Below are 25,983 nucleotides of genomic sequence, written 5' to 3'. Positions count from 1 at the left end.
TAGCTGTTCACACTGATGGGATTTTCTGGTGCTGCTGCGGTGAACAGAGATTTGGCTGATCACTAAATTCTCTGTCCTTCCTTGCTGCAGCGGTGGGGCGTGATTGGCTATAAAACTCTGACCCTTATATTTTAATATAAAAGCAAAATACTGTGTATGCTGGAAATCTTCTGCTTCTGTATTTGTTCCACTGCCAATCCCTTTAGACTGCACCACTAACTCTTTTGTCATTTAATCTCCTGTCTTCTATTCTATTACCGACCTTTCCTTTAGACCTTTTACTCATCCTTTTCTTCTTTTATTTGGCAAAAAAACGACTTACATTTCTAACCTTTCCTAGTTTAGATGAAAGGCACAGATCGAAAATGTTAACTCTGTTTCTCTCTCCAGAGATGTGCCTGAGTCGCTAATTATTTCCAGCAGTTTTTGTTTTTATACTTCATATTTTAGTACTTTGTAACATCCAACAGCATAAATGTTGGATGTTACAAATTATCTAAAATGATTCAACATGCAGACAAAATGCTATGGATCATTTATTGTGAACTAATAATTAACACTTGACAAAGCAATGATACTAAAGCAATAAAAATGAATCATTTGCATAAAAACAATAACACTTTTTATCATAAGTAATTAATACATTCTTGCTAAAAATGTCAAGCCACTATAATTACTAATATATCAGCAGACTTGTGAACACATCACATAATGACTGATATCACCATGTGAAATGTATTATTCTAATGCATTAAATGCTGGCAGACCAGAAATTCATGGCTCAGGATCTTGGAAGTTATATCAGGATTGATCCCATCAGTTACCTACCGGCATAAAATTTGCAGGCTAAAGGGGAAACTACCATTATGAATTGATTACACTTTATTTACAGCTTAGATGAAATAATAGAAACTAATTCAAATGATGCACAGGATTTTTTTAATGGTTTATTAGAACAGCATGTTCCGGTGCTAACCAGAGAGCAGGCTCTACTAGACCAGGTATTATGCAATGAGATAGGATTAATTAATCATTATGTAATGTAGATGCCCCCAAGTAGCAGCAATAAAAAAAATTGCATTTTATATTCAATTTGAGGGAGAGAAGAATGGGTCCAAGACTACTATGTTAAACTTAAATGAAGGTTATTATGAGAGCAGAGCTAGCAAATGTGAGCTGGAAAATTAGGTTAAGTGAAAGGTTAGCAGAGATGCAGTGACAGATATTTAAGCAGACATTTCAGAATACACAGAATAGATACATGCCAAAAAACAGAAAAACTCCAACAAGAGAAACCAAATCCATGGTTAACTAAAAAGGTTAAAAGGATGGGATTTTACAGCCTTGCTTGGGTGAGACCAGAAATTCCAGCCTGAGCTCAACGGAGTTGTTGGATCCTCACCGATTCCACAGCAGGCAAAACGGTAGAATTCTGGCCAGTATCAGACTTCAAAAAAACATACAAGTGCACAGTGATAGCAGGTCAGAAGATTCGAGCATCAAAAAGAATCAAAGAATAACTAAAAGGTGAATAAGGAGGGAACAACTGGAGTGCGAGAGAAGGCCAGCTAGAAATATAAAAATAGATCAGCTAAAGTTCACCAGCTGCCAGTGAGAATGGAGAATTTAGTTTTCAGCCAAATTTCTATTCACTACAGCAAGACTGGAGAATCCCAGCTGTGGATGAGTTTGGAGAATCCAGCCTGTAATGAGAGTTTTTATAAATATTTTAATAAAGAGTTAACAAAGTTACTTAATAAACTTGGTCCTAGAGAGAGTGAGTCTGGGGAATTAATAATGGAAAGTAAGGAGATGGCTGATGAATTGAACATGTGTTTTGCATTAGTCTTCACTATAGAGGATGCAGGTAAGATCCAAAAAACATTTCAAAATCAAGAAATGGAAGGGAGAGAGAAACTCAGGAAAATTACAAACATTAGGGAAGTGATATTGGGAAAATGGTTGAAGCTGTGGGCTGACAAATCTCTGGGTGCTAATGGACTTCATCCTAAGGTGTTAAAAGAAGTGACTAGTGATATAGTTGAGGCATTGGTTTTATTTTTTTCTAAATTCCCTCAATTTGGGAAGATTCCATTAGATTAGAAAATTGCAAATGTAACTCCTTTATTCAAAAAGGCAGGATACAGAAAGCAGGAAGCTACAGGCCAATTAGCTCAATATCTGTCATAGGGAAAATGTTAGAAGGATATTATTCCATGCTATTTAGAAAAATTCAAGGTAACCAGGTAGAGTTAACCTGGTTTTCTGAAAGGGATATCGTATTTAACCAATTTATTGGAATTCTGTGAAGAGGCGACGTGTGCTGTGGATAAAGGGGCCTGGTGGATTAATTACACCCAGGTTTCCAGAAAGCATTTGATAAAGTGCCACCTCAAAGGTTATTGAGGAAAATAATACTCTTGGTATAGGGAGTAACATACTGGCATGGATAGAATATTGACTACCTTACAGGAAATAGGGAGTAAGCACAAAAAGCAGTTTCGTGGTCAGCAAGATGTAATGATTGATTCACAGTGCAGAACAGGCCCTTCAGCCCATTGAGTCCACACTGACACATTAGAAACACGTGAACTCACATGTAATCCCATCTGCCAGCACTTGGCCCATAGCTCTGAATGTTATGATGTGTCAAGTGTCATCCAGGTACTTTTTAAAGGATGTGAAACAACCTGCCTCAACCACCCTCCCAGGCAGCGCATTCCAGACTGATACCACCCTCTGGGTAAAAAAGCTTTTCCTCACATACCTCCCTAAACCTCCTGCCCCTCAACTTGAACCTTTGTCCCCTTGTGACTGACCCTTCAACTGAGGGGGACAGTTGCTCCTTATTCACTCTGGCCATGTCCCTCATAATCTTGTACTTCTCAATTAGTTCACCCCTCAGACTTCTCTGCTCCAAGTAAAGCAACCCAAGGCTATCCAACCTGTCTTCATAACTTAAATGTTCTATACCAGACAGCATCCTGGTGAACCTCCTCTGCCTTCCCTCTAGTGCAATCACATCATTCCCATAATGTGGCGACCAGCACGGCACACAGTACTCTAGCTGTGGCCTCACCAAAGTTCCATACAACTCCAACATGACTTCATGAGTGGTGTGCCACTGAGATCACTGCTGGGTTTGCAACTTTTTACAATTTATATAAATTATTTGAATGAAACGATCAAAGGTATTATTGCGAAATTTGCTGATGACACAAAGTTGGTATGAAAGTAAGTTGTGAAGAACATATAAGGAAGTTACAAAGGGATATCGATAAGCCAATTGGGTGGGTAGGTACTGGTAAATGGGTATAATGTAGGAAAATGTGATATTCTCCATTTTGGCAGGAAAGATATAAAAGAAACCTATTGCCTAAATGATGAGAGATAGTATAGCTCCGAAATGCAAGGTATCTGATATCCTATTGTATGAATCACAAAAGGTTAGCATGCAAGTATAGTAAGTAATTAGAAAAGTTAATAGAATGTTATTGTTTATTGCAAAGAAAATGGAATACAAAAGTAGGAAGGTTCCACTTCATTTATACAGGACATTGGTGAGTCTGTCACAGCTTACCTTCTGATTTTAGCTTCTCTGCCGTTTGGCCATTCACATCTTCTATTCTCTCTATGGACTGCCATTAGTGGCCCATTCCCCTGGTTTCTGTGGCAATGACTCATCTTTCACTCCCTTACCCTGCAGTATAAATATCCCACTTTCTATGCCTTGTAGCTTTGACAAAGGGTCATCTGGACTCGAAATGTCAGCTCTTTTCTTTCCTTACAGATGCTGTCAGACTTGCTGAGATTTTCCAGCATTTTTCTATTAGTGAGACCTCATCTGTAGTACAGTGCACAATATTGGCTTGCTTATTTAAGGAAGGATGAAACAATGCAGAGGAGGTTTACGAGACTGATATCTTGAATGGCCAGCTTGACTTATGGGGAAAGATTGGACAGGCATGGCTTGAATTTGCTAGGGCCTAGGCAACTTGATTGAAACCTATAGGCTGGAATTCTCTGACCTTGCCCCTGGCTGGGATTCTCCAGTCCTGCCGCAGTGAATGAAGTTTTGGCTGAGCGCCAAATTCTCTGTTCTTGCTGGCAGTGGTGGAAGGTCAAATGAGATCAGAGAATTCAGGCCATAATGTCTTGAAGGGCCTTGATAGGGTAGGTGCAGAGAGGATGGGCCCGATTCTCCCAAAAAAATTCTAAGTGCTGAGTTGGCGAGAAAAATGGTGTAAATCACGATTGTTTTTTTCAGTGGGAGTTCAGACTTGAATCTCCCACACTCTGTGCAATGCAGAGGTCACCATCATGAATATCATTAAAAGCTCGGGGCTGGGGCCGATTCACATCAGAGTCTGGCAGTTCTGGGCCTCTCCGCATGCGCAGTGGCCTCGAACTGTCAGACTGCAGTTTGCTGGCCAGCTCGATCACTGGCCAGCCCGAGACCCCCACACTTACCTTCTTCCCCCACAGCCCAATCTCTGCCTGATCGCACAACATTCCTGAGCCAGCCCTGACCCGCATCCCCATCCCGGAGCATTGCAATCTCCAGCCCCCCTCCCTCTGCAGTGACGACCCCTCCCCAAAGCCCCCCTCCTGCAGACCCCCTCCCCACTGACCCCTCCCAGGGAGGCAGACGACCCCACAAGAGGCAGACTCCCCCCAACAGATCCCACCCTGATCGCTGGCTTCCCTCCAGCTCCAATGGATCCTATCTGCAGAGTGGCAGCAGGACCCCGACCTCTACCAATCACCCCCAGGTCCCATCCACAATAGGGACCACCCACAAAAGACCCCACCCATGATAGGCCCTGCCCCTTGGCCCCACCTCCTTGGCACTGCCTGATGCTCAGAGGGCAGTACCAAGGTGCACCTGTGGGCAGTGCCAGGGGCACAGTCCAGCACTACCAGTGGGTCCATGTCCAGGGGGCGCCAATTCTCAACTGCCTGACTGTCTGGGGGACCCCAATTACACCCCCTTTCACTGTGGCAACAGGTTTACTTGGTAGCACTAGCTTTTGGAGCGCTCGCTGCCCCTTTGTCAGGTGAGCGGGAGATCTTTTCACAGACAGGGCATATAAAGACACAAACTCAATTTACAAAATAATGATTGGAATGCGAGTCTTTACAGGTAATCAAGTCTTAAAGGTACAGACAATGTAAGTGGAGTGAACATTAAGCTCAGGTTATTGCTTGATAGAGCAGATGTAGCACGGTTTCATTAAAGGGAAGTCGTGTCTGACAAAATTACTGGAGTTCTATGAGGATGTGTCTAGGGCAGTGGATAGAGGAGAGTCGGTGGACGTGGTCTTTCTGGATTTTCAGAAGGCGTTTGACAAAGTACCTCATAAGAGGTTATTGCAGAAGGTAAGGGGACATGGAGTTGGGGGTAGGGTGTTAGCGTGGATAGAGGACTGGTTGTCAAATAGGAGGCAGAGAGTGGGGGTCAATGGGTGCTATTCGGATTGGCGGATGGTGACTAGTGGAGTGCCCCAGGGGTCGGTGCTGGGGCCTCAGCTTTTTACCATTTATATAGATGACCTGGAGGAGGGAACCGAGTGTAGGGTGTCAAAATTTGCTGATGACACCAAGATTGGGGGAACGGCAAATTGCGCGGAGGGTGTGGAGAGTCTGCAGAAGGATCTAGATAGGCTGGGCGAATGGGCCAGGAAATGGCAAATGGAATTTAATGTTGGCAAGTGTGAGGTGGTCCACTTTGGTAGGAAGAATGGTAGGAAGGATTATTACTTACGTGGCGAAAAACTGCAGCAGGCGACGGTGCAGAGGGATCTCGGGGTCGTTGTGCATGAGTCGCAAAAACCCAGCTTGCAGGTGCAGCAGGTGGTCAGGAAGGCGAATGGGATGCTGGCCTTCATAGCGAGGGGTATTGAATATAAAAGTAGGGAGGTCTTGCTGCGGCTGTATAGGGCATTGGTGAGGCCGCAGCTGGAGTACTGTGTGCAGTTTTGGGTGCCGCACCTGCGCAAAGATATTTTGGGCTTGGAGGGGGTGCAGAGGAGGTTTACTAGGCTGATACCGGAGTTGAGGGGGTTGAGCTATGAGGAGAGGCTGAATAAACTAGGCTTGTACTCGTTAGAGTTTAGAAGAATGAGGGGAGATCTCATTGAGACATATAAGATGATGAATGGGATGGATAGGATAGAGGTGGAGAGACTCTTCCCGCTCAAAAAAGACAGTAGGACTAGGGGGCACAGCCTCAAGATAAAGGGGAGGCGGTTTAGAACGGAGTTGAGGAGGAACTTCTTCACTCAAAGGGTGGTGAATCTCTGGAATTCTCTGCCCGTTGAAGTGGTGGAGGCTGCCTTGCTAAGTATTTTTAAGAAGCAGGTTGATGGGTTTTTGATAAGAGAGCGGATTAAGGGTTATGGGGAGAGGGCGGGAAAGTGGAACTGAGCCACGACAGATCAGCCATGATCTTATTGAATGGCGGGGCAGGCTCGAAGGGCCAGATGGCCTACTCCTGCTCCTATTTCTTATGTTCTTATGTGGCGGGGTCTCCTGCTAGTTTAGCTACTCTAGATCCCGCCGGAGTGAAATATCCTGGCGGATTGGGAGATGCTATCGGGCTCAGAGGACTCCATGCTGGGCCCGATAATGACATTTAAGATGCATTAGAAACAGATTTAAATCATCTACCTGTCTTCCTGCTGGTTTCCAATGCAGTCCCGACTGAGCCTGCTCTCCAGCAATGGGACACGTGCATGTGTTGAGAATGCATGCACAAACCCCACAAAATGGCCAACACGTGCATCTCCCAACCCGACTCGCCAAAATGTATGAACGTCGGGATGGGAGAATCAGACCTGATGTTACTTCGGGAATCTAGAACGAGGAGTCACTGTTTAAACATAAGTGGTCAGCTATTTAGGACAGATGAGGAGAAATGTTTTCTCTCAGAGAGTCTTTGGAACTTCCTCCCTCAAAAGGCGGCATGGTAGCATTGTGGTTAGCACTGCTGCTTCACAGCTCCAGGGGCCTGGGTTTGATTCCTGGCTCAGGTCACTGTCTGTGTGGAGTTTGCACGTTCTCCTCGTGTCTGTGTGTGTGTCTGGGTACTCCGGTTTCCTCCCACAGTCCAAAGATGTGCAGGTTAGGTTGATTGGCCGCTCTAAGAAATTGCCCCATAGTGTCCAGGGATGCGAAGGTTAGGGAGTAGTGGGTAATAACATGGAGGAATAGGGCCTGAGTGGGATTGTGTTCGGTGCAGACTCAATGGGCCAAAGGGCCTCTTTCTGCACTGTAGGGTTCTATGATCTATGATCTAAAAGGCATATCAGAGCCAGAGTATTTTTAAGCCGGAGATAGGCAGATTATCGATAAAAAGTTGGTGTATGCTTATGGGGGTAAGAGTGAAGAGTTTTGGTTACAATAACATCAGTCATGATCTTATTGAATGTTTGAGCAGTTTTGTGGGACCTAATTCATATGTTCATATCCTTGTATATACATTTTTGAGTCTACAAAATACATTTAAAATATAACTTTTTGTCCTATTTGAAGTGTTCAACCCCATTCTGGACAAGTTGATATTATCTGTTTTTCATTCATTCTTTACAATGATTTCTTGCAGGTTCATGATGAATGTGACTTGGAATGGCAGAGACCTCTCCTTCACACGAGATGGATACCAGGCTAACCCTAAACTAGTGGTGATTGTACTGAACAAGGAGCGTACGTGGGAAAAGGTATGTTTTTTCTTTCATTCCTTCCTGTTTCAGGGCAGGCTTTAGATTTGGTAAATCGCTTGACTGGGGACCAAATGGTTTACCAATTTACTATTTTCATCACAAGGCCCAGGGTCACTTTACTGATTGTTGAATGTTATTTAAATACATGCTTTCTCACACATTAAGGCCAGAATTCTCCACAGCCACTGTTAATAATACTCAATTGTTCACTTGACAGAACTAGATGAAAAATGTTTTTCAATTTCTCTCCCTTACCCACACTGCCACCATTGTTCACTGTGAGTGGTGATATTCTCTTGTTGCAAATCACTCAACCTGACAACATGATGGCGAATAAGACCACGTTGAAATGGCTGTTAGATTTTGCTCTTCAATCAGGCAGGGAATAGTTATTTGAATGCGAAATATGTATGTGTGCATTTCTATATATGTATGTGTGTCTATATGCACTCTCTGCATGTCTGAAAAGAACATTTATGTCTTAAATGTGCTGCATCAACACTATGAACTATTCATGTAGCACTGTAGCGTGAACAAAACCTTTCCAGGTATCGCTTTAAATACTTTGTACTTGGATGAATGAAATTTCTTTTCTTGAAATGAATATTACCATTAGAGACAAAAGAGAAAATGCTGGGAAATTTCAGCAGATCTGGCAGCATCTGTAAGAAGAGAAAATAACTGACGTTTTGAATCCAGATAAGAACATAAGAACATAAGAACATAAGAAATAGGAGCAGGAGTAGGCCATCTAGCCCTTCGAGCCTGCCCCGCCATTCAATAAGATCATGGCTGATCTGTTGTGGCTCAGTTCCACTTTCCCGCCCTCTCCCCATAACCCTTAATCCCCTCTCTTATCAAGAACCCATCAACCCGCTTCTTAAAAATATTTAGCGAGGCAGCCTCCACCACTTCAACGGGCAGAGAATTCCAGAGATTCACCACCCTTTGAGTGAAGAAGTTCCTCCTCAACTCCGTTCTAAACCGCCTCCCCTTTATCTTGAGGCTGTGCCCCCTAGTCCTACTGTCTTTTTTGAGCGGGAAGAGTCTCTCCACCTCTATCCTATCCATCCCATTCATCATCTTATACGTCTCAATGAGATCTCCCCTCATTCTTCTAAACTCTAACGAGTACAAGCCTAGTTTATTCAGCCTCTCCTCATAGCTCAATCCCCTCAACTCCGGTCCTTGTCAAAGCTGAAGAATGTGGAAGCATTGGAGAGAGTGCAGAGGAGATTTACCAGGATGCTGCCTGGTTTGGAGGGTAGGTCTTATGAGGAAAGGTTGAGGGAGCCGGGGCTTTAGAGCATGGGAGAATGAGAGTGACTTAATAGAAGTTTATAAGATGATGAGGGGGGATAGGTAGAGTGGACGTTCAGAGACCATTTTCTCGGGTGGATGTAACTGTTAGCAGGAGGCATAACTATAAGGTTCATGGTGGGAGATAAAGGAGGGATGTCTGAGGTAGATTCTTTACTCAGAGAGTGGTTGGGGTGTGGAATGCACTGCCTGTTGTAATAATGGAGTCAAGCACTTTAGGAACTTTCAAGCGGTTATTGGATAGGCACATGGAACACACCAGAATGATAGGGAGTGGGATAGCTTGATCTTGGGTTCGGACATGGCTCAGCACAACATCAAGGGCTGAAGAACCTGTTCTGTGCTGTACTGTTCTATGTTCTATCTAAGTGTACAATTAATGACCATTGTCATTAATCCTACTGTAGGCAGGCCTGTCACCATGCCACATGCACAACATATAAACCTGTGTGAGCTGCTTGTCACTTCTGGTAATGGGGAGGTTCCCTCAATCAAAGGTACATAGTGCTTGATCGATGAACTCAACATTGGGAACAGAGGCCCATTAAAAGTCACCTCTTCCCTTGCTATTAAGCCCTCTACCCACAACCTCTCTTCCTATGACCCAAACCCTGCAAAATCCACACTCTGATGTTACTTACCACTGCCCTGCATCACTCTGTGATCCTGGGACCCTCCTGCCTGCTCCTCCAGCATTAGCCATAACCTCCCCATTGGTGCTGCTGTGCACAGACTTGCTGGCCTCCTATTGGCTGATGGCTCTTGGTAGTGGAGACTTTTGCCTTCAGGACCCTGATTTCTGGGGAAGGCCCACCAGTGGCCTCACCATGGTCTGATTGGCTGATGGATCGTTTGGCTTTCCCGAAAGCACAGGTGTCTCATCAGTTCTCCAACCAGCTGTCAAGATCCAATACCTCAACAAGATTCAGCCTGTAGCCTGGAAAGTAGATACTTTCAAGCATTCCACACATTTTTTTAGTACATTCCACTCACACATCCTTGTTGTCACATAGACCTCAGGGGAAGTCCTCTATCACAAGTTGTTAAACTCAGGAAACATTGCAATTAATCAAGTAAAGGTAATTGCATGTCAACAAATATCAGCTTTTTAGTATCCTACAACAGGACAACATCTATTTTGCTGATTTAAGTTCAGTATAAGTGCATGCAACACAAATTTGCAGAAATGTATCTATTTACATCTTGACATCAAGAAGGCAGAATTTTCAAAAAATATGGCACTGTGCTGGAAGCTTGCTAAAGCCCAGTTTTTAAAAAAATCAGTAGAATATAACTCTTTATAAAATGAAAGGGATCATCTTCCTTGCTCTCTTCCCATGTAGCAAGAGTGCATCAAAACACCCTCTCGAATTGCTTTAAAAATTAATGTTTGCAACACATTAGGAAGCACATTGACTGAGCAGTCATTCCACTACATAAAAGAATAAGGCCTTTGAATTCAATAGAAATTGCGTGGCTTATCATTTTACTTTTATTATGCATACACGGAACAGGCAAAATGGATCAGAAGGCTTCCATCCGTGCTGCAATCGCAGCAGTGATTATGGCATTGCTAATGTCAACTATATTACAGAATAACACATTTTCACTTGGCCTTATTCAGAGCGGCAGCTGCTGGTCACAGTGAAATGGACACCAAAACGTGATGATGGGCACAATTCTAAATTAAAGCAGTAGGTGGGAAGAGATTATTTTTGTTGGAAGATGAGAACAACTGCAACACATCATTCAAATGGACAGCGGATCCATCACTGGTGCAAAATCTCATGCAAATATATGCTGCATACACCAATCTCATTAAAAAGGTAGAATTTCTTGAAAAAATAATAAAAGGTAATCCACACTGAAAGTGCTTCACTTGATAACAATGGGAAAACAATTCCTATAGGTTTAGGCCATACAATTAAATGGTGGCTACTTTAACAAAAGAATATCCACCTCTTCATCTCTTTCTCCTCCTTTCAGCTGCTTCTTAAAACCTACCTCTCTGAGCAAATCTTTTCTCACATGCCCTAATATCTCTTCATGTGGTTTTGTGCCGAAGTCTTTCTGTTAATGCACCAAATTACGCACTTTGGGACATTTGTCTGCATTAAAGGCACTATATAATTGCATGTTGTTGTATTTGTTGGTATGCTTTTGTCAATACTTTTATTAAAAGATAGTTAGAATAATGAGCTAATCCTGAATAAATGCATAAACAGAGCAATAGGTCAAATATTTACCGAGGCTTCACCATCACTTCTTGCCACCTGATATTGTGTTCCTCTTTGCGGAGAAATTATTGTAGTGATTTTGGTCTGCAGTATTTTGTATTCATTCCCAATGTCACTACCCATTGCAGCTATTGGAATTGTATTCCCATTACTGTGAAGCAATGAACTGGTACTTTGAAATATTCCCTCAGGAATCGGTGGCCTTTAATCTTTCAGATAAATTATTTTAAAAGTTACCGTGATTCAGTATTTTAGTTTTTCTCTTCGCGCAATATGACAGCATATTTGACTGGATTTTATGGGGAGCATATTGCTCTCCTTCAACCCCCACCTCCCCTGCTCCCGGAAACAAAAGCCATTTGGTAATAATTTGGTGTTAACACACTGGGGTGGCCATAACTAGCTGAGGGTTGCATTTTTGCCTCTCAGTGGAAGGAAGTACTGCCTTTGAGAGCTGTCGGCCATTGTGGTTTGTTGACAGCTCTTGCATTTTCCACAGCACCAGACTTCAGTCGTGGGCACTCCTGGAACTGTAGACATGAAAATCAAAGATGGAAACTGGACCCAGACAAGTCCTGGATCTTTTGGCTGGAGAGGGATTGGGCACTCCAATGAGGGAGTTTGGGGGGGTAGATTTTGGAGCCAGGTGGGGAGGCACAGAGTGGGGAGTGAGGTCCCCTGTTGCGCTCAGGGCACCACCCAAAGGATATATCCCCATTCTTTCCCATCTTTATGCCAACTTGAAAATGGCCTTCCCATTCTCACGTGTCTTCTACTGTTCAGCGTATTATGGCAGTGGAGGCAGATTGAGGACTTAAAGTAAGCAAATTGCTGACTTTAAAGCCTCATTGGACCTAAATGTGAGTTATCAATTGCCTTACTCACCAGTATTATGGGGACTGCACTGGGGATGGATGGGAAGGTGGTGGGCTAGCCACTTTGCATATTTCACACTAGCAAAACTTCTCACACTGGTGACAAGTCAATGACAATCTCGTTTGTTTTGTTGACATTGAGGGAGAACTGCCACACCAATTCACCAGATTCTCTATCTCATTCTCATTTTAGGCTGAACTATTGGCAAAAATCATAAGGATATTTACTTCTAAGATTTCAATTCTAGAATTTATTGCGTACAACATAAAGTGATGCACAGACAATTTCAAGCAGAATAATTACCATAAATATTAATGGTATATGCAAGTATATGCAAGCAATACTTGTGTGGCATGCAAATATTGTTTCTTGCATGCTATACAGACAAAACATACCGTTCATAGAGAAGTAAATGAAAGAATACAGAATGTAGCATTACAGTCATAGCTAGGGTGTAGAAAAAGATCAACTTAATGCAAGGTGAGTCCATTCAAAAGTCTGACGGCAGCAGGGAAGCTGTTCTTGAGTCGGTTGGTACGTGACCTCAGACTTTTGTATCTTTTTCCCAACGGAAGAAGGTGGAAGAAAGAATGCCATTGGTACGTGGAATCTTTAATTATGCCGGCTGCTTTTCCGAGGCAGCAAGGAGTGTAGACAGAGCCAATGGATGGGAGGCTGGTTTGTTTGATGGATTGGGCTACAGTCATGACCTTTTGTAGTTTCTTGCGGTCTTGGTCAGAGCAGGAGCTATACAAGTTGTGATGCAACTAGAAAGAATGCTTTCTATGGTGCATCTGTAAACGTTGGTGACAGTTGTAGCTGACATGCCAAATTTTCTTAGTCTTCTGAGAAATTAGAGGTGTTGGTGGGCTTTCTTAACTATAGTGTCGGCATGGTGGGACCCGGACAGGTTATTGGTGATCTGAACACCTAAAAACTTGAAGCTCTCGGCCCTTTCTATTTTGTCCCTGCTGATGTAGAAAGGGGCATGTTCTCCTTTACGCTTCCTGAAGTCAATGACAATAGCGTTTGTTTTGTTGATATTGAGGGAGAGATTATTGTTGCCACACCAGTTCACCAGATTCTCTATCTCATTCTCATTTTAATATAGAACATAGAACATAGAACACTACAGCACAAACAGGCCCTTTGGCCCACAAGTTGCACCAATCACATCTATATCTACCTAGCCATAGAACTATCTGTAACCCCCAATCCCATTAGATCCCATATACTCATCCAGAAGTCTTTTAAAAGACCCCAGCGAGTTCGCCTCTACCACCACCGACAGCAGCTGATTTTACTCACTCACCACTCTCTGAGTGAAAAACTTTCCCCTAACATCTCCTCTGTACTTGCTTCCCAGCACCTTAAGCCTGTGTCCTCTCGTAGCAACCATTTCAGCCCTGGGGAATAGCCTCCAAGAATACACCCTATCTATTCCTCTCAACATTTTATAAACCTCTGTCAGGTCGCCTCTCAACCTTCGTCTCCAGGGAGAAGAGACCTAGCTCCCTCAACCTATCTTCATAAGGCATGCCTCCCAATCCAGGCAACATCCTTGTAAATCTCCGCTGCACCCTCTCAATATCTTCCACATCCTTCCTGAAGTGAGGCAACCAGAACTGCGCACAGTACTCCAAGTGGGGTCTGACAAGGGTCTTACAAAGTTGCAGCATTGCCTCCCGACTCCAAAACTCAATCCCTCGATTAATGAAGGCCAGTACACCATATGCCTTCTTGACCACATCCTCCACCTGCGAGACCAATTTAAGAGTCCTATGGACCCGGACCCCAAGATCCTTCTGCTCTTCAACACAGCTAAGACTCCTACCCTTGATATTGTATCAAGGCTGATTTAGGCTGAACTATTGACAAAAAAAAAAGGATATTTACTTCTAAAATTTCAGTTCTAGAATGCGTAGACAATTTGGAGCAGAATAATTACCTTAAGTATTACTAGGCACTTTTCGCACTATTTGTGACATTTGCTGCGAACAAACATAATATTTTACATTTGAATTTATTGCTGAGAACCACTAACAATAACATTTTACCAAGAATATAAAGCTAAGAAAAAGTGTTTTGCCAAAAAACATAATAATATGTCGTACACAATTTACTGTATTTTAGTATATTATAAACTGTAGCCAATGACAGTACATCACACCAGTCTCCCTGTACATAAATTTATATGCTTTTTGTAAAGGATATAGAAGAGTACAACAGGAGGACCATTCACTCCAAGGGTGAGCAGTCATTTGATCTCAAGTATTTGTAATCCATTTCCAGTGAGCCTTCTTAAAAATAAGTTTTTATTTTCTGTCTCTCTTCTGCCCAGATCTTGATCCATTGTTGGTGAGAGTTGTTGAAGAGTCAGCTGCACTGCCTTTCAAGCAGCAGCTGGTGTGTAGCATTGAAGCAACTGGTGGATAATAATAAAAGAAAAGGCCAAGAAAATGCTTTGGGCAGGATTCTTCAGTCTCATCCATGGCAGAATTGGGCCCAGGTGCCCAGGGGCACAGCTGTGAATGTCACTGAGTGGTCACACCTTGGAAGTCATTCATCATGGTGTGGGCATCTTGGCTCAGACTTTCCACTGTGGACGCCAACCTTGCAGTATTGGACTGCGTATCACTCAATGCTGGCACCATGTCCTGCAAGGTGAGACTGCTGGCCTCCTCCAGTTGTACCTGCACCTGCTGGAAGGTCGCTGACACCCCCTGCTGTAAAGCCTGGCTCTGCTTTTGCATGTTGAGCATCACTGGGATGAACTTTTCCAGAGATCCAACATCTGCTTGGGGACAGGAGTTTTCAGGGAGCCATCAGCCCTCCAATTGGCTACTCTCTTGGATGTTCCGGTCTCCACCTGATGCGCAATAGCAGTTGCTCACCGGCACATGACGCAGAAGCCTGTCCATGAACATTTCCCACTGAGGTGAATGTCTCTGCGCTGGAGCTTGGTGCTGGATCTGGATCACCATGCTTTGGGCTCTTACTGGCTCGGGGCCTGTCGACCTCACAGTTAGTGACAACTCACTCCTGGGTCTCCTCTGCAATTTTCAGGGCCCTCTCCTCAGAGTGTGTGATGACTCGTACCTCAGGGATGCCCCTCCCTGTCTGCCCACTCCCTTTTGTCAAAGGCAATCTTTGTCGATGGGGACACAAAGGTGACAGAGTGAGACTGACTTGTATAGGGGCCTGATAGCTAGTGGCATATGTGGCCATGGAACCACTCCAATTGATGTGATGTGAACTGTGGTGTTGGGGGGGGTGAGTGAGGTGAGATGGAGATTCTGTGTGCCAATGATAGGAGGTGGTGCAGTGGGATTGAGAGGATTTAAGGTGAGGTGGCAGAGCTGAGGAACATCTGTAATGCCAGGGGCAGGGAAGTAGGCACTGATCCTTGCCCACTGGAGCAGGTCATTCATTGTCTTCTGGCATTGCATATCCTGCCCTCTTTGTAAGCCATGGCATTGCTTCCCATACTCTGCTACCTCGGCTGAATGCAGCCTCCATCCAAGTTGTGGGAAGAAGGTGGTGCTCTTCTCTTCCACAGCTTCAAGCATCCTCTCAACCTCTGATTGCAGAAATCTGGACCACACCTTTTCCCAGCTATATTGCTGGCTGAATTGAGAGTGCTGCTGAAGGAAGTGCTGAAATAATGCTGCTGCTTGCAGAGGTCTAACAGCTGAATCTTGACTGCAGCGAATCAGGCATCAGAAAGTCAGCGTGAAACACGTGGGGCTAGAACTGGTTATTAACATATTCTGAATAATGCACACAGATTGTTGGCAGTCAGTCGCGTGGGTACTTAGTCCCAATTTGGGAGAATGGCATCGCACATATTGTCTTTTTCACCAGGCCTGCATACTTTATCTCTAGAACATCCATCCAGACATTTGCTCATCTACTGTTGAAACCTTTATCCATGCCTCTGTTATTGTTCAAAATCTCTTCCCACACTTAGTAATGTACTAAGGCAGACTTTCATCCAGTTACTCCTGGAACAGGTCACTAATTTGTCACCTTTTATCATCTTCAGACTCAACTATTCCGAGGCCCTCCTGTCAGGTATTCCATTTTCCATCTTACATAAACCTGAGATCCAAAATTATTCTGCTTGATTCCTAATTCACAGCTGAAGTCCTGTTCACCTTGCATTCCTCTGCTCACTAACTGATGTCACAACTTCAAAATTCTTATCCTTGTTTTCAAATCCTCCATAAACTCTCCCCTTCCTAGCTCAGTAGCCTCATCCAGCCATACTAGCCTTTGAGATTATTGCACTCCTCCAATTCTGGTCTCTGCACATCACCAATTTTAATCCCTCCACCCTTGTTGGCCTTGACTTCAGCTGCCTTGGTCATAGACTCTGAAGTTTCCTCCCAAAACCCCTCCACTTTTCTATCTCTCTTTCCTTCTTTAAGGTGCTGCTTAAAACTTGCCTCTTGGACCAAGATTTCAGTCATCTTGCCTAATACTTTCTTATGTGGTTCAATGTCAGTTTTTGTTTGATAACAGTTCTGTGAAGCACTTTGGAATATTTTCTATTTAAAGGCATTATACCAGCAAGTTGTTGTTGAGCTAAAATCACAAGTTTGCTGATCCATTTTGCTCTAAATTCTGGATTAAATTCTGCAGACATTTTGTAGCAGTAGGAGATCTGCAATGTAGTTACAGAGTCATAGGGATGATTTAACCATCATGTTTATGGACGTGACACAGTGGTAAAGTGGGCCATAAAACATTGAGGGTAATTGCTGCCAGTTTTCGTGGCCAGCATCATCTTAGAAGTGCCGGATATCTGCTGTGGTCAGCGTCTCGCCAGAAATGGGCAAGAGGCAGGTTAATATATTTAAATCTATTAAAATGAACATTTACATCTGCTTACTGAGCCTGGTGCTCAATCAACAGGCTCGACCCCCGCTTTATGACCTCTCTGGGAAAGGATAGCAAATGGGGAACAGTCGACTTGGCCTTGTCACTGGAACCAGAGGCCATTGAAGCCCTCCAGAGAAGATGAGGACAAGTGGGGGGTGTTGCCCCTTGGACAGTGCCAGACTGGCACCTGGGCAGTGCTCATCAAGCAGTGTCAGGGGAGGGGCTAATGGGGGAGGGGCCAGTAGGGAAGTGACTAATGGGGGTGGGCCCAGTGGGTGGGGCCATTGAGGTGGTGGAAATGGGGAGGGACTAAGGGGAGAGGGTAATGGGGAGAGCTGTTGTGGGGGGAGGTGTTAAAAGGGAAAGGGGCCCATTGCCGTACTGCAGGGATTGGTGGGGGCGGGATGGCATGTCCATGATCAGTGGGGGGAGGGCAGCGGGTCTGTGATCAGTGGGGGAAGGGTGGTCTGCGATTGGTCTGGGTGGCAGTGGGTGGGGTGGATCGGTGGGGGCTGCAACTTAGGCCATGAACCCCTGCAATGGCAAGGTGTGGTGAGCTGCTTCAGGCAGCCTGCAATAGCAGGGGCTTAACAGCTCTCTCTTGTCTGTCAGACCCTTGCTACTGCTAATGTCAGCATGTGCACTACCTTCCTCTGTGGTCATTTAGGCGCATTAAGCCTCACCCACCAGCTTCTGCAGCTCAAATCTGATGCACTCAAAATTTTGCAGGCAGTGTGTGTATGGGGGGAGCTAAAATGGGCCTAGTAGTCAGATCTGAAACTCTCCCAGTTTCAAGTCCACCCAGCAATTAGAATAAAAATGGCAAAATCGCCCCCATAGTCCTAGAGGTTTACAGCATGAAAACAGGCCCTATGACCCAACTTGTCCATGCTGTCCAGTTTTTACCACTAAATTAGTCTCAACTGCCTGCTTTTGGCCCATATCACTCTGTACCATTTTTTCCCATGTAACTGTCTAAATGCTTTTTAAAAGACAAAATTGTACCGGCCTCTACCACTACCACTCGGTTCAGACAATCACCACCTTCTCTATGAAAAAAATTGCCCCTCTGGACCCTTTTAAAGATGAATAGGGAAATTGAAGGAATATGTCAAGGTCCTGTATATAAAATTCAGAAACGGAAGATCTTACCATAAGATCTGAAATCGAATTGCTCAAATTTGTTAATGTATCTGTAGAGCCACTTTCTTTGTCAGTGGTCACAGATAAGAGATTCTGCTGAATTGTCAGATATTCCTAGTTGAAGATGACAGAGTAAAGCAGAACATGAGAGAGAGTTGTGTAGGCAATGTACTAGAGTCATCTGATGAGAGGCCTAAGAGAATGTTGGCTTCAAATCAAATGTGAGGCCTTGTTAAATTTATGATCTTCAAAGGAATCCTTTTTATTGCATGAGTAAGGGTGACCCAGTAAGAGCAATTGAATTACGATGGCCAGGTGAACGTAAAGGATATTTAATGTTTCCTAAAGCCTGCTTTTGATGACACTGGACCACGGTTTTCATTAAAAATAGAAACAAGGATGAAACATAATTTATTCTAGTGATCATTTATTTTGTAAAGTTGTAAAGCACTAAAGATGAAATAGTTATTGCGACTTCATTAAGTACTTAAATTTCATAGCAGTTAATGACATATTCAGATGTTCTCCCATGGAAATAAGTGTGTGCAATAAAAATCAGAGTTAAAAAGAAAATAAACCATAAATGCTAAAAATTGGAAATAGAAACAGAAAATTCTGGAAATACACTGTAATTTATAGAACTATACAGCACAGAAGGAAGCTATTTAGCCCTATACCAACTCTTTGAAAGAACTACACATTTAGTCCTATTTCCCTCTTGTTTTTCTGTAGCCCCTTTTATTGTCCATCAAGTGTTCATCCAATGTCCTTTGGAAAGTGACCATTGAATATGCTCTCATCACTCTTTCAGGCAGTGCATTCCTGATCTTAACAAAATACTATGTACAAAAAAATTCTGCATCTTCCTTCAGGCTCTTTAACCATAACCACCTTAAATTTGTGCCCTCAAGTTACTGGCCAGTGGAATTGGTATCTCTCTACTTACTCCATCAAAACCTCTCTTATTTTTTAACACATCAATTAAATTTTAACCTTCAGTTTCTAAGGACAATGATCTGTTCCCTAATCACTTCATGAGATAGAATTCCCTTGTCCTTGGAACCATTCAGCAAATATTTATTGTGCTCTCTCAAAGACTTCAACATTTTCCTAAAATGTGATGCCCAGAATAAAACACAATGCTCAATCTGAGCCTAATCAGTGATTTATAACTTCCTTGTTTTTAAAAGTTTATTTGTTACTGTCACAAGTAGGCTTACTTTAAGTCTGCAATAAGATTACTATGAAAATGCCCTAGTTGCCACACTCTGGCACCTGTTCAGCTATGATGTGGAGATGCCAACATTGAACTGGGGTAAACACAGTAAGAAGTCTCACAGCACCAAGTTAAAGTTTATTTGTAATAAACACCACTAGCTTTTGGAGCTGACTGTTCCTTCGTCAGGTGGGTAGGAATTCTGATCACAAACAGGGCATATAAAGACACAAATTCAATTTACATGAATAATGATTGGAATGTGAGTCTTTATAACTAGCCAAGTCTTAAAGGTACAGACAATGTGAATGGAGAGAGCATTAAGCACAGGTTGAAAAGATGTGTATTGTCTCCAGACAGGAAAGATTTTGCAAGTCCAGGCAAGTTGTAGGAGTTACAGATAGTGTGACATGAACCCAAGATCCTGGTTGAGGCTGTCCTCATGCGTGCAGAACTTGGCTATCAGTCTCTGCTCAGCTAATCTGCACTGTCATGTGTCATGAAGGCCACCTTGGAGAACGCTTACCCGAAGATCAGAGGCTGAATGCCTGTGACTGCTGAAATTTTCCCCGATAGGAAGAGAACACTCTTGCCTGGTGATTGTCGAGCGGTGTTCATTCATTCATTGTGGTAGCGTCTGCATGGTTTCCCCAGTGTACCATGCCTCGGGACATCCCTTCCTGCAGCGCATCAAGTAGACAACGTTGACCAAGTTGCAAGAGTATGTACCGAGTACCTGGTGGATGGTGTTCTCACGTGAGATGAATGCATCTGTGTTGATGATCCGGCATGTCTTGCAAAGGTTGCTGTGGCAGCGTTGTGTGGTGCTGTGATCACTGTTCTCCTGATGGCTGGGTAGTTTGCTGCGGACAATGGTCTGTTCGAGGTTGTGCAGTTGTTTGAAGGCAAGAAGTGGAGGTGTAGGGATGGCCTCGGCGAGATGTTCGTCTTCATCAATAACAGATCGAAAGCTCCAGAAAAGATGTCGTAGCCTCTACAAATAAACCTGCTGGACTTTAACCTGGTGTTGTGAGACTGTAAAAAGTCTGACAACACCAGGTTTAAGTCCAACCGATTTATTTGATAGTACACTCACTAGCTTTCGGGTTAGCCCCTTCGTCAGGTGAATGGAGAGTTCTGGCCTCAGACAGAGCATATAAAGCACAGACAGTTTACAGATAACTGATTAGAATGCAAATCTTTACACCTAACCTGCTGTTCAACTCTTAAAGTGGCTGACAATGTGAGTGGAAGGAGCACTGATCACAGATTAAAGAGATGTGTATTGTTGGTTGGACTTAAACCTGGTGTTGTCAGACTTTTTACTGTGTTTACCCCAGTCCAACGCCGGCACATCCACGTTGTGAAACTGTTCAGGTATACAGAGGGAAAATTTAACATGGCCAAAGCACCTAACCAACATGTCTTTTGGACTGTGGGAGGAAACCCATGCAAACACGGGGAGAACGTGCAGACTCCACACAGACAGTGACCTAAGCTGGGAATCAAACTCGGGCTATAGCAATGCTAACCACTATTCCAACGTGCTGCCACATTTATGTGTGTAAATTCACAGCTCTGTCTGTTGTTCCTCTCACTCTAAGATCATATAATTTAGTTTATATTGCCTCTTCATTCTTCCTTCCAAAAGCTGTCACTTCAGATTTCTTAGGCATCGTTTTTGTGCAATCTTCCATAGAAACACTTTATGAAAACTGTTCTAAATAGGTTTCTGAGTCAAACTATTTCACTTATTGAGTGCTTTTAGACTCTGGGTGGACCTGTTTCATACTTCCAATGAGTTCTGTTTTTCTTCCAATTCAAATGAGTTTCTTTGGTTCATTGAAAGAGAATCATTTTACCATTGAAAAGATAAAATTATATTTCAAAGACTAAATATGTATTATGTTTTTGGAAGGATGTGAACCCTTTCTGAATAGAAGTTTAAAATGGAAGTAAGCCTTAAGATGTAAGTTATTTGCCTACAGATATAACAGAATATTATTTTGGGAAGAGTTTTATTGCTATTTGAGGAACTGATTTCATTATTATTACAAAAGTGGCCGTCAACTTAAGATCTAAATTGATTGGTATCTGAAAACTAATAATCAGTTATGGCGATTAATTCTAATATTTTTTCCCAGTAGAAGGTGCAGAAACTTCTACAGATAAGATTATAAAATAATTAGTAATATTTTGTTACCTCTTAATTAATGCTCATATTCTTAGCAAATACTTCCTCGAAGACAATTGTGGATCCAGGACTTTGGTGTAGATAATAACTTACAAAGTTATCAATTTTGTGAATAGCATCAATTAGCTTATCAATCTATTTGATTATATTTAAGTGCATCAATACTTAATAATCAACAGTGGAAATACAAATTACCCAGGATATACGTGATCAGACTCGCTTGAAATTATACTACAGCCCCTCTGTTCCTATCCCTGCAGTGACTCATATCAGTAGACTCAAAACAATATTTCAATGTCAGTGAGACAATACCCATGAGTTAAAGGGCAGATGATGATTCAAGGAATAGTACACAAATTGAACTTGTTTCACTGATGTCAAAAGGTTTTGCTGTGGAGTATTGGCAAAAGCCACTTTGGAGTCATAGGACAGAACTTTGATGCCACAGAGGTGGGAAACAGGAGCTGGGTTTGTTGTTGGGTTGGAAATCCTCTAGTGGGAAACTGATTAAAGTTAAGATATGTGCATGCAGAAGCCCTTAATTTGTATCAAAACAAATTTCCTGACCACCTAAAGCTGGTGGGGGGACACAATGGAGGCTGGTAAGATAAAGTGTGGGACTCATTTATTTCAGGCCCCAAGGCAAACATCACTGTGGTTCCACGTTGTCCTGAGGAAGAGATGTGCAATTTGTGCTAAAGCCTCCCACTTCACCTGAGGGAAGCGAGATGTCACAGGGGAGCATGAGGCCTGGCACCTGGGGCAGGGCAGCCCCTCACACCATTGGTGCTAACCTGGATTTAATACACTAGGCCAAAAGGAAAAAGAGGGATGTTCTCTTCCCAGAGGGTGGGATGAGCAGGCCAACTCATCATAAGCAGAGATGTTCTGTTCAGCATCATCTCCCTCCATCTGCTGTTTCTCATACTCTCTCATCTCCTGCCCCTGTTCCTCCAGGGATGAGCCATTTCCTTTAAGGGCCTTACCCTCCTCAAGATCCATATCATTCTGAAGGTTCAAGTTACGAAAAGTACAACAGACTAGCAGAGTGAACAAGAACCTTGCAGGGAGATTTCAAATGCACCATCTGACTGATCCAGTCCCCAGAATTCTATCTTCAGAAACTTAATAGCTTGTTCAATGGTTACACTAGTGAGCAAGTGACATTGATTATATTGCTACTGTGCTTCTATCTGAGGTTCCTGTAGAGAGGTGAGTAGCAAGGGATATCCATTGTGCCCTAGTATTCATTCATGCACCTTGGGGATTGAAGTGAAAATTTGAGGCAACCTGCACTGGTGGAGAAGGATGATTGAGTCATGGCAGCTGCCAGGAAAGTGAATGCAGACATGGAGGAAGCTCTTGTGATTGCAGAACAGTGTTGCCCTTTATGCTGATGGATCTCATTTGCCTGTCACTGGGTACTTGATTGCCACACAGGTACAATCGATGATGCTCCTGAGGGAATCCAACAGTGAAGGTGAACTCAGTACCCTATATCCCTAGGAGGCTGTGCCAGTCACTAAATGAGTGTACCATCCAGCTCTGACAATAGGGCATGAGTGGCCAGTTGACAGGTGCCATTAAGTTCCATAGCTGATCCTCGGAATGAACAAGAAGTGAAGAAGTTCAAGGCCACAGTGACTTTGATGGCTACAGGCAGGGCATGGTGACGAGTGCTGAGAGGTGCGAGGGGTTCAGTGATGAGGACACAGATGTCTGTGATCATTTACCTAAGAATCACTGCCTCCACTGACAAGGTTTCTCAGTCATCTTCAAGTAACTCCATCCAATCATGTGCTTAACGTTTGGCCTCTGGTCCTTATTTCTTTTGCCTGGGGCTCGGCCCTTCCTGCAGAGTGTGTCGTCCCTCTGGAGCAATTGGGTCCAAAGTTTGACAGATGTGTCCCCATTGCCAGGTGGAGCCTTCCTTCTAGACAGAAGGCCGCTCAATTGTTGACCTATTCAAAGGCTGGATGATGAGTTCCCACTCTCCCTGTCATTGTGCCCAGATCTGCCTCACTGAACATCTGAAGGTGTGGAAGATGCCCTGTGGCTGGATACCCACTCTTTATCCATCTTTCTTCAGCTCAGCAGTTTCTACAGGTGTGGATAATCTCACTGGCCCCTTTCAAATTTAAGTTCACCAATGACAAACTCTTAATAAACTTCAAAACAGTGTTAATTGGTCTCAATTGGGATAAGAGCAGGACTCCTATTACTCCTGTTATCGCTGGTGCCTCTTGAAATTGGTATGCTGCCCAGCATGAGTAATTTGGTGGTTCCTTTGCCTTCTTTCTCGTCTTCGGGGACTCAAATCAACCAATGGATTCTTGCTCTTTTTGCAAAGCAATGAGATCTGTATTTTAATTTAACAACCTAAGCCTTGTTGTTTACAAGAAATTGAAAAGTTGTGAGTCTATAAAAAGAACCACTGAGCTACAGTTTGATGGTTGATGCAGCTCCAAACATTTTCCCTTAATTCTTTTAAGTGAAGCAAATCCAAATGACTGCTTTATAATAGTTGAATCAGCAATCCAGGCAAGAAATCCTGCCAGGAATGCTCTGTGAGGCCTAATACACATGCCAACAAAGGGAAGAGTTTGCCTCACATCATCTGGCTCAGCATGATTCTAATAACCTGCTCACTGAGCCACTTAGAGCTTAAGCAAAGAGTGTGTTTTAGGAAAGACCACAAAACCTTGTGAGTGTGCAGCATTTAAAGGGCTGTAGCTCCAAAATGAAGGAATGTAGTCACTTAAAAATGAATAGTCATGTTTCTGAAAAGTATTGATCCCTTTTAGAAGGCTCAAACATAATTTTTATTTTCATGGGAGAAAGAAGAGACAGTGTACAATGTCTGGCAGTAAGCCAGGTTCAACAGGGAACAATAGACACTGCTTCATAACTTGACAAGGTGGGACCCCATATGAAGTAGGTAACCCAAGTTTCCTCACCATAATGGATTGCCTGTGAACCTATTTCTCATTTGCTGCTTGGGAGTACTCTTTACTCAGAAGGTAGTAAGGGCGTGGAATGCCCTGCCTGCAGCAGTTGTGGACTCGCTAACTTTAAGGGTGTTCAAATGGTCAGTGGATAGGCATATGGATAACATTGAAATAGTTTAGATTAGAGGGTCATTAGATTCGTTATTAGATTGGTTGGCGCACATCGAGGGCTGAAGGGCCTGTACTGCACTGTAATGTTCTATGTTCTATATTCTAATACCAAGCGTTTGCATAATCCTATTGTTTTTCATCTCATGCATATTCATAATTTAACAGGAGACAACAGGGCACACAATCAAGATGCATAATGTTCTGGGCCATCACTCAGAATCTCCATTCCACACAGGTGATCATTAGCCCAGGGTTGCCCCCAGAAGATACACTGCGGGATTCCCTGGAAGTCTCAATGCAGGGACTGCACAATTGTTTCAAAGGAAGTTTAAACTTCTGATGGATGATTACCCTGCAACTGGAACCATCTAATACTCAAATTTAAATCAGAATCTTCAGATGGTTAGCTAAATAGTTATCCAGGAAAAGTTGGAAGGATTAAAACTATTTCTCCCCTGGGTAACTATGGTACTGATCCCCAATAAGCCTCCTATCCTAGATTAACCTCCTATCCTCTCCCACTCCCAATCACTCCCCAAATCACTCCTCACTCCTCCCAACCACCCAACCCCCCAGGCTATCGGACCGCTCTTCCTGACCACTGAACCCCTCCCAACCACCCGACCCCTGACCACTTAACTTGTACACCTACCTTCTCCCTCACTTCTCAAAGTGGCTGGGTTCTTTAAATTTGCTCATTTTATGGCAGGTAATGCTGTAAGATTCTTTTCTCCCAGTGTTGTTGCTATTGACCTGAGTCAGGCGTTGCAATCTGATAATGATTACTGCTCAGCAGAAGTTCTGAACCTATGTAAGACTGAAAATGTAGCTGCACCCATTGCTTTTAGCAGCTTTTCATTGCACCACAAATCTAGCTGCTTTTTTCACCCAGGAAGGACTGTTAGTAGGTCATTTGGTGTCATTAATGATACACAACACTTTGAATATTGCAACAGTCTAGTGACAATGCTCAGCTGTGTCATACTGCTCCTGGAGATAAAATCACTGGTTAAGTGTGATAGCACATTATCTGATGATGCTGTGCAGATTGGGAATGATCCAGAAAAGTCACAGTTGAGGGCAGTGGCAACCATTCCAGTCATTGGCAGTGCTTTCCCTCTTCAGATGGCAAAGCTCTACCACATGCTCCCTGCAGAACTGAAACAGAGACAATTGTCCACAATCATTGGCAGCTCAGTGTGCCATGTAACCTGATGCTGTTGATATTACTGGTTCTCTTCCTTCAGTTTGTTCCATTCCAACCAAAGGAACT

At 43.3% G+C, this 25,983-nt stretch overlaps 1 protein-coding gene across 2 annotated transcripts in view; it reads left to right on the top strand.

Annotated features, from left to right (window-relative positions):
* Positions 1-25,983, top strand: part of grin2aa (glutamate receptor, ionotropic, N-methyl D-aspartate 2A, a) — a 339,421-nt gene that overhangs the window by 175,231 nt on the left and 138,207 nt on the right. For both annotated transcript variants that reach the window (XM_080206947.1, XM_080206946.1), the window contains exon 5: positions 7,604-7,718. In XM_080206947.1, the coding sequence (XP_080063073.1) occupies positions 7,604-7,718 (115 nt within the window). The remainder of the gene's footprint in view (positions 1-7,603; positions 7,719-25,983) is intronic.

Source organism: Carcharhinus amblyrhynchos, chromosome 18, assembly GCF_965287045.1.
Source record: "Carcharhinus amblyrhynchos chromosome 18, sCarAmb.v2.hapA, whole genome shotgun sequence".
NCBI classification, from domain to species: Eukaryota; Metazoa; Chordata; class Chondrichthyes; order Carcharhiniformes; family Carcharhinidae; genus Carcharhinus; species Carcharhinus amblyrhynchos.
Note: the sequence above shows the minus strand (reverse complement) of the source record. Positions and strands in the feature narration are given on the sequence as shown.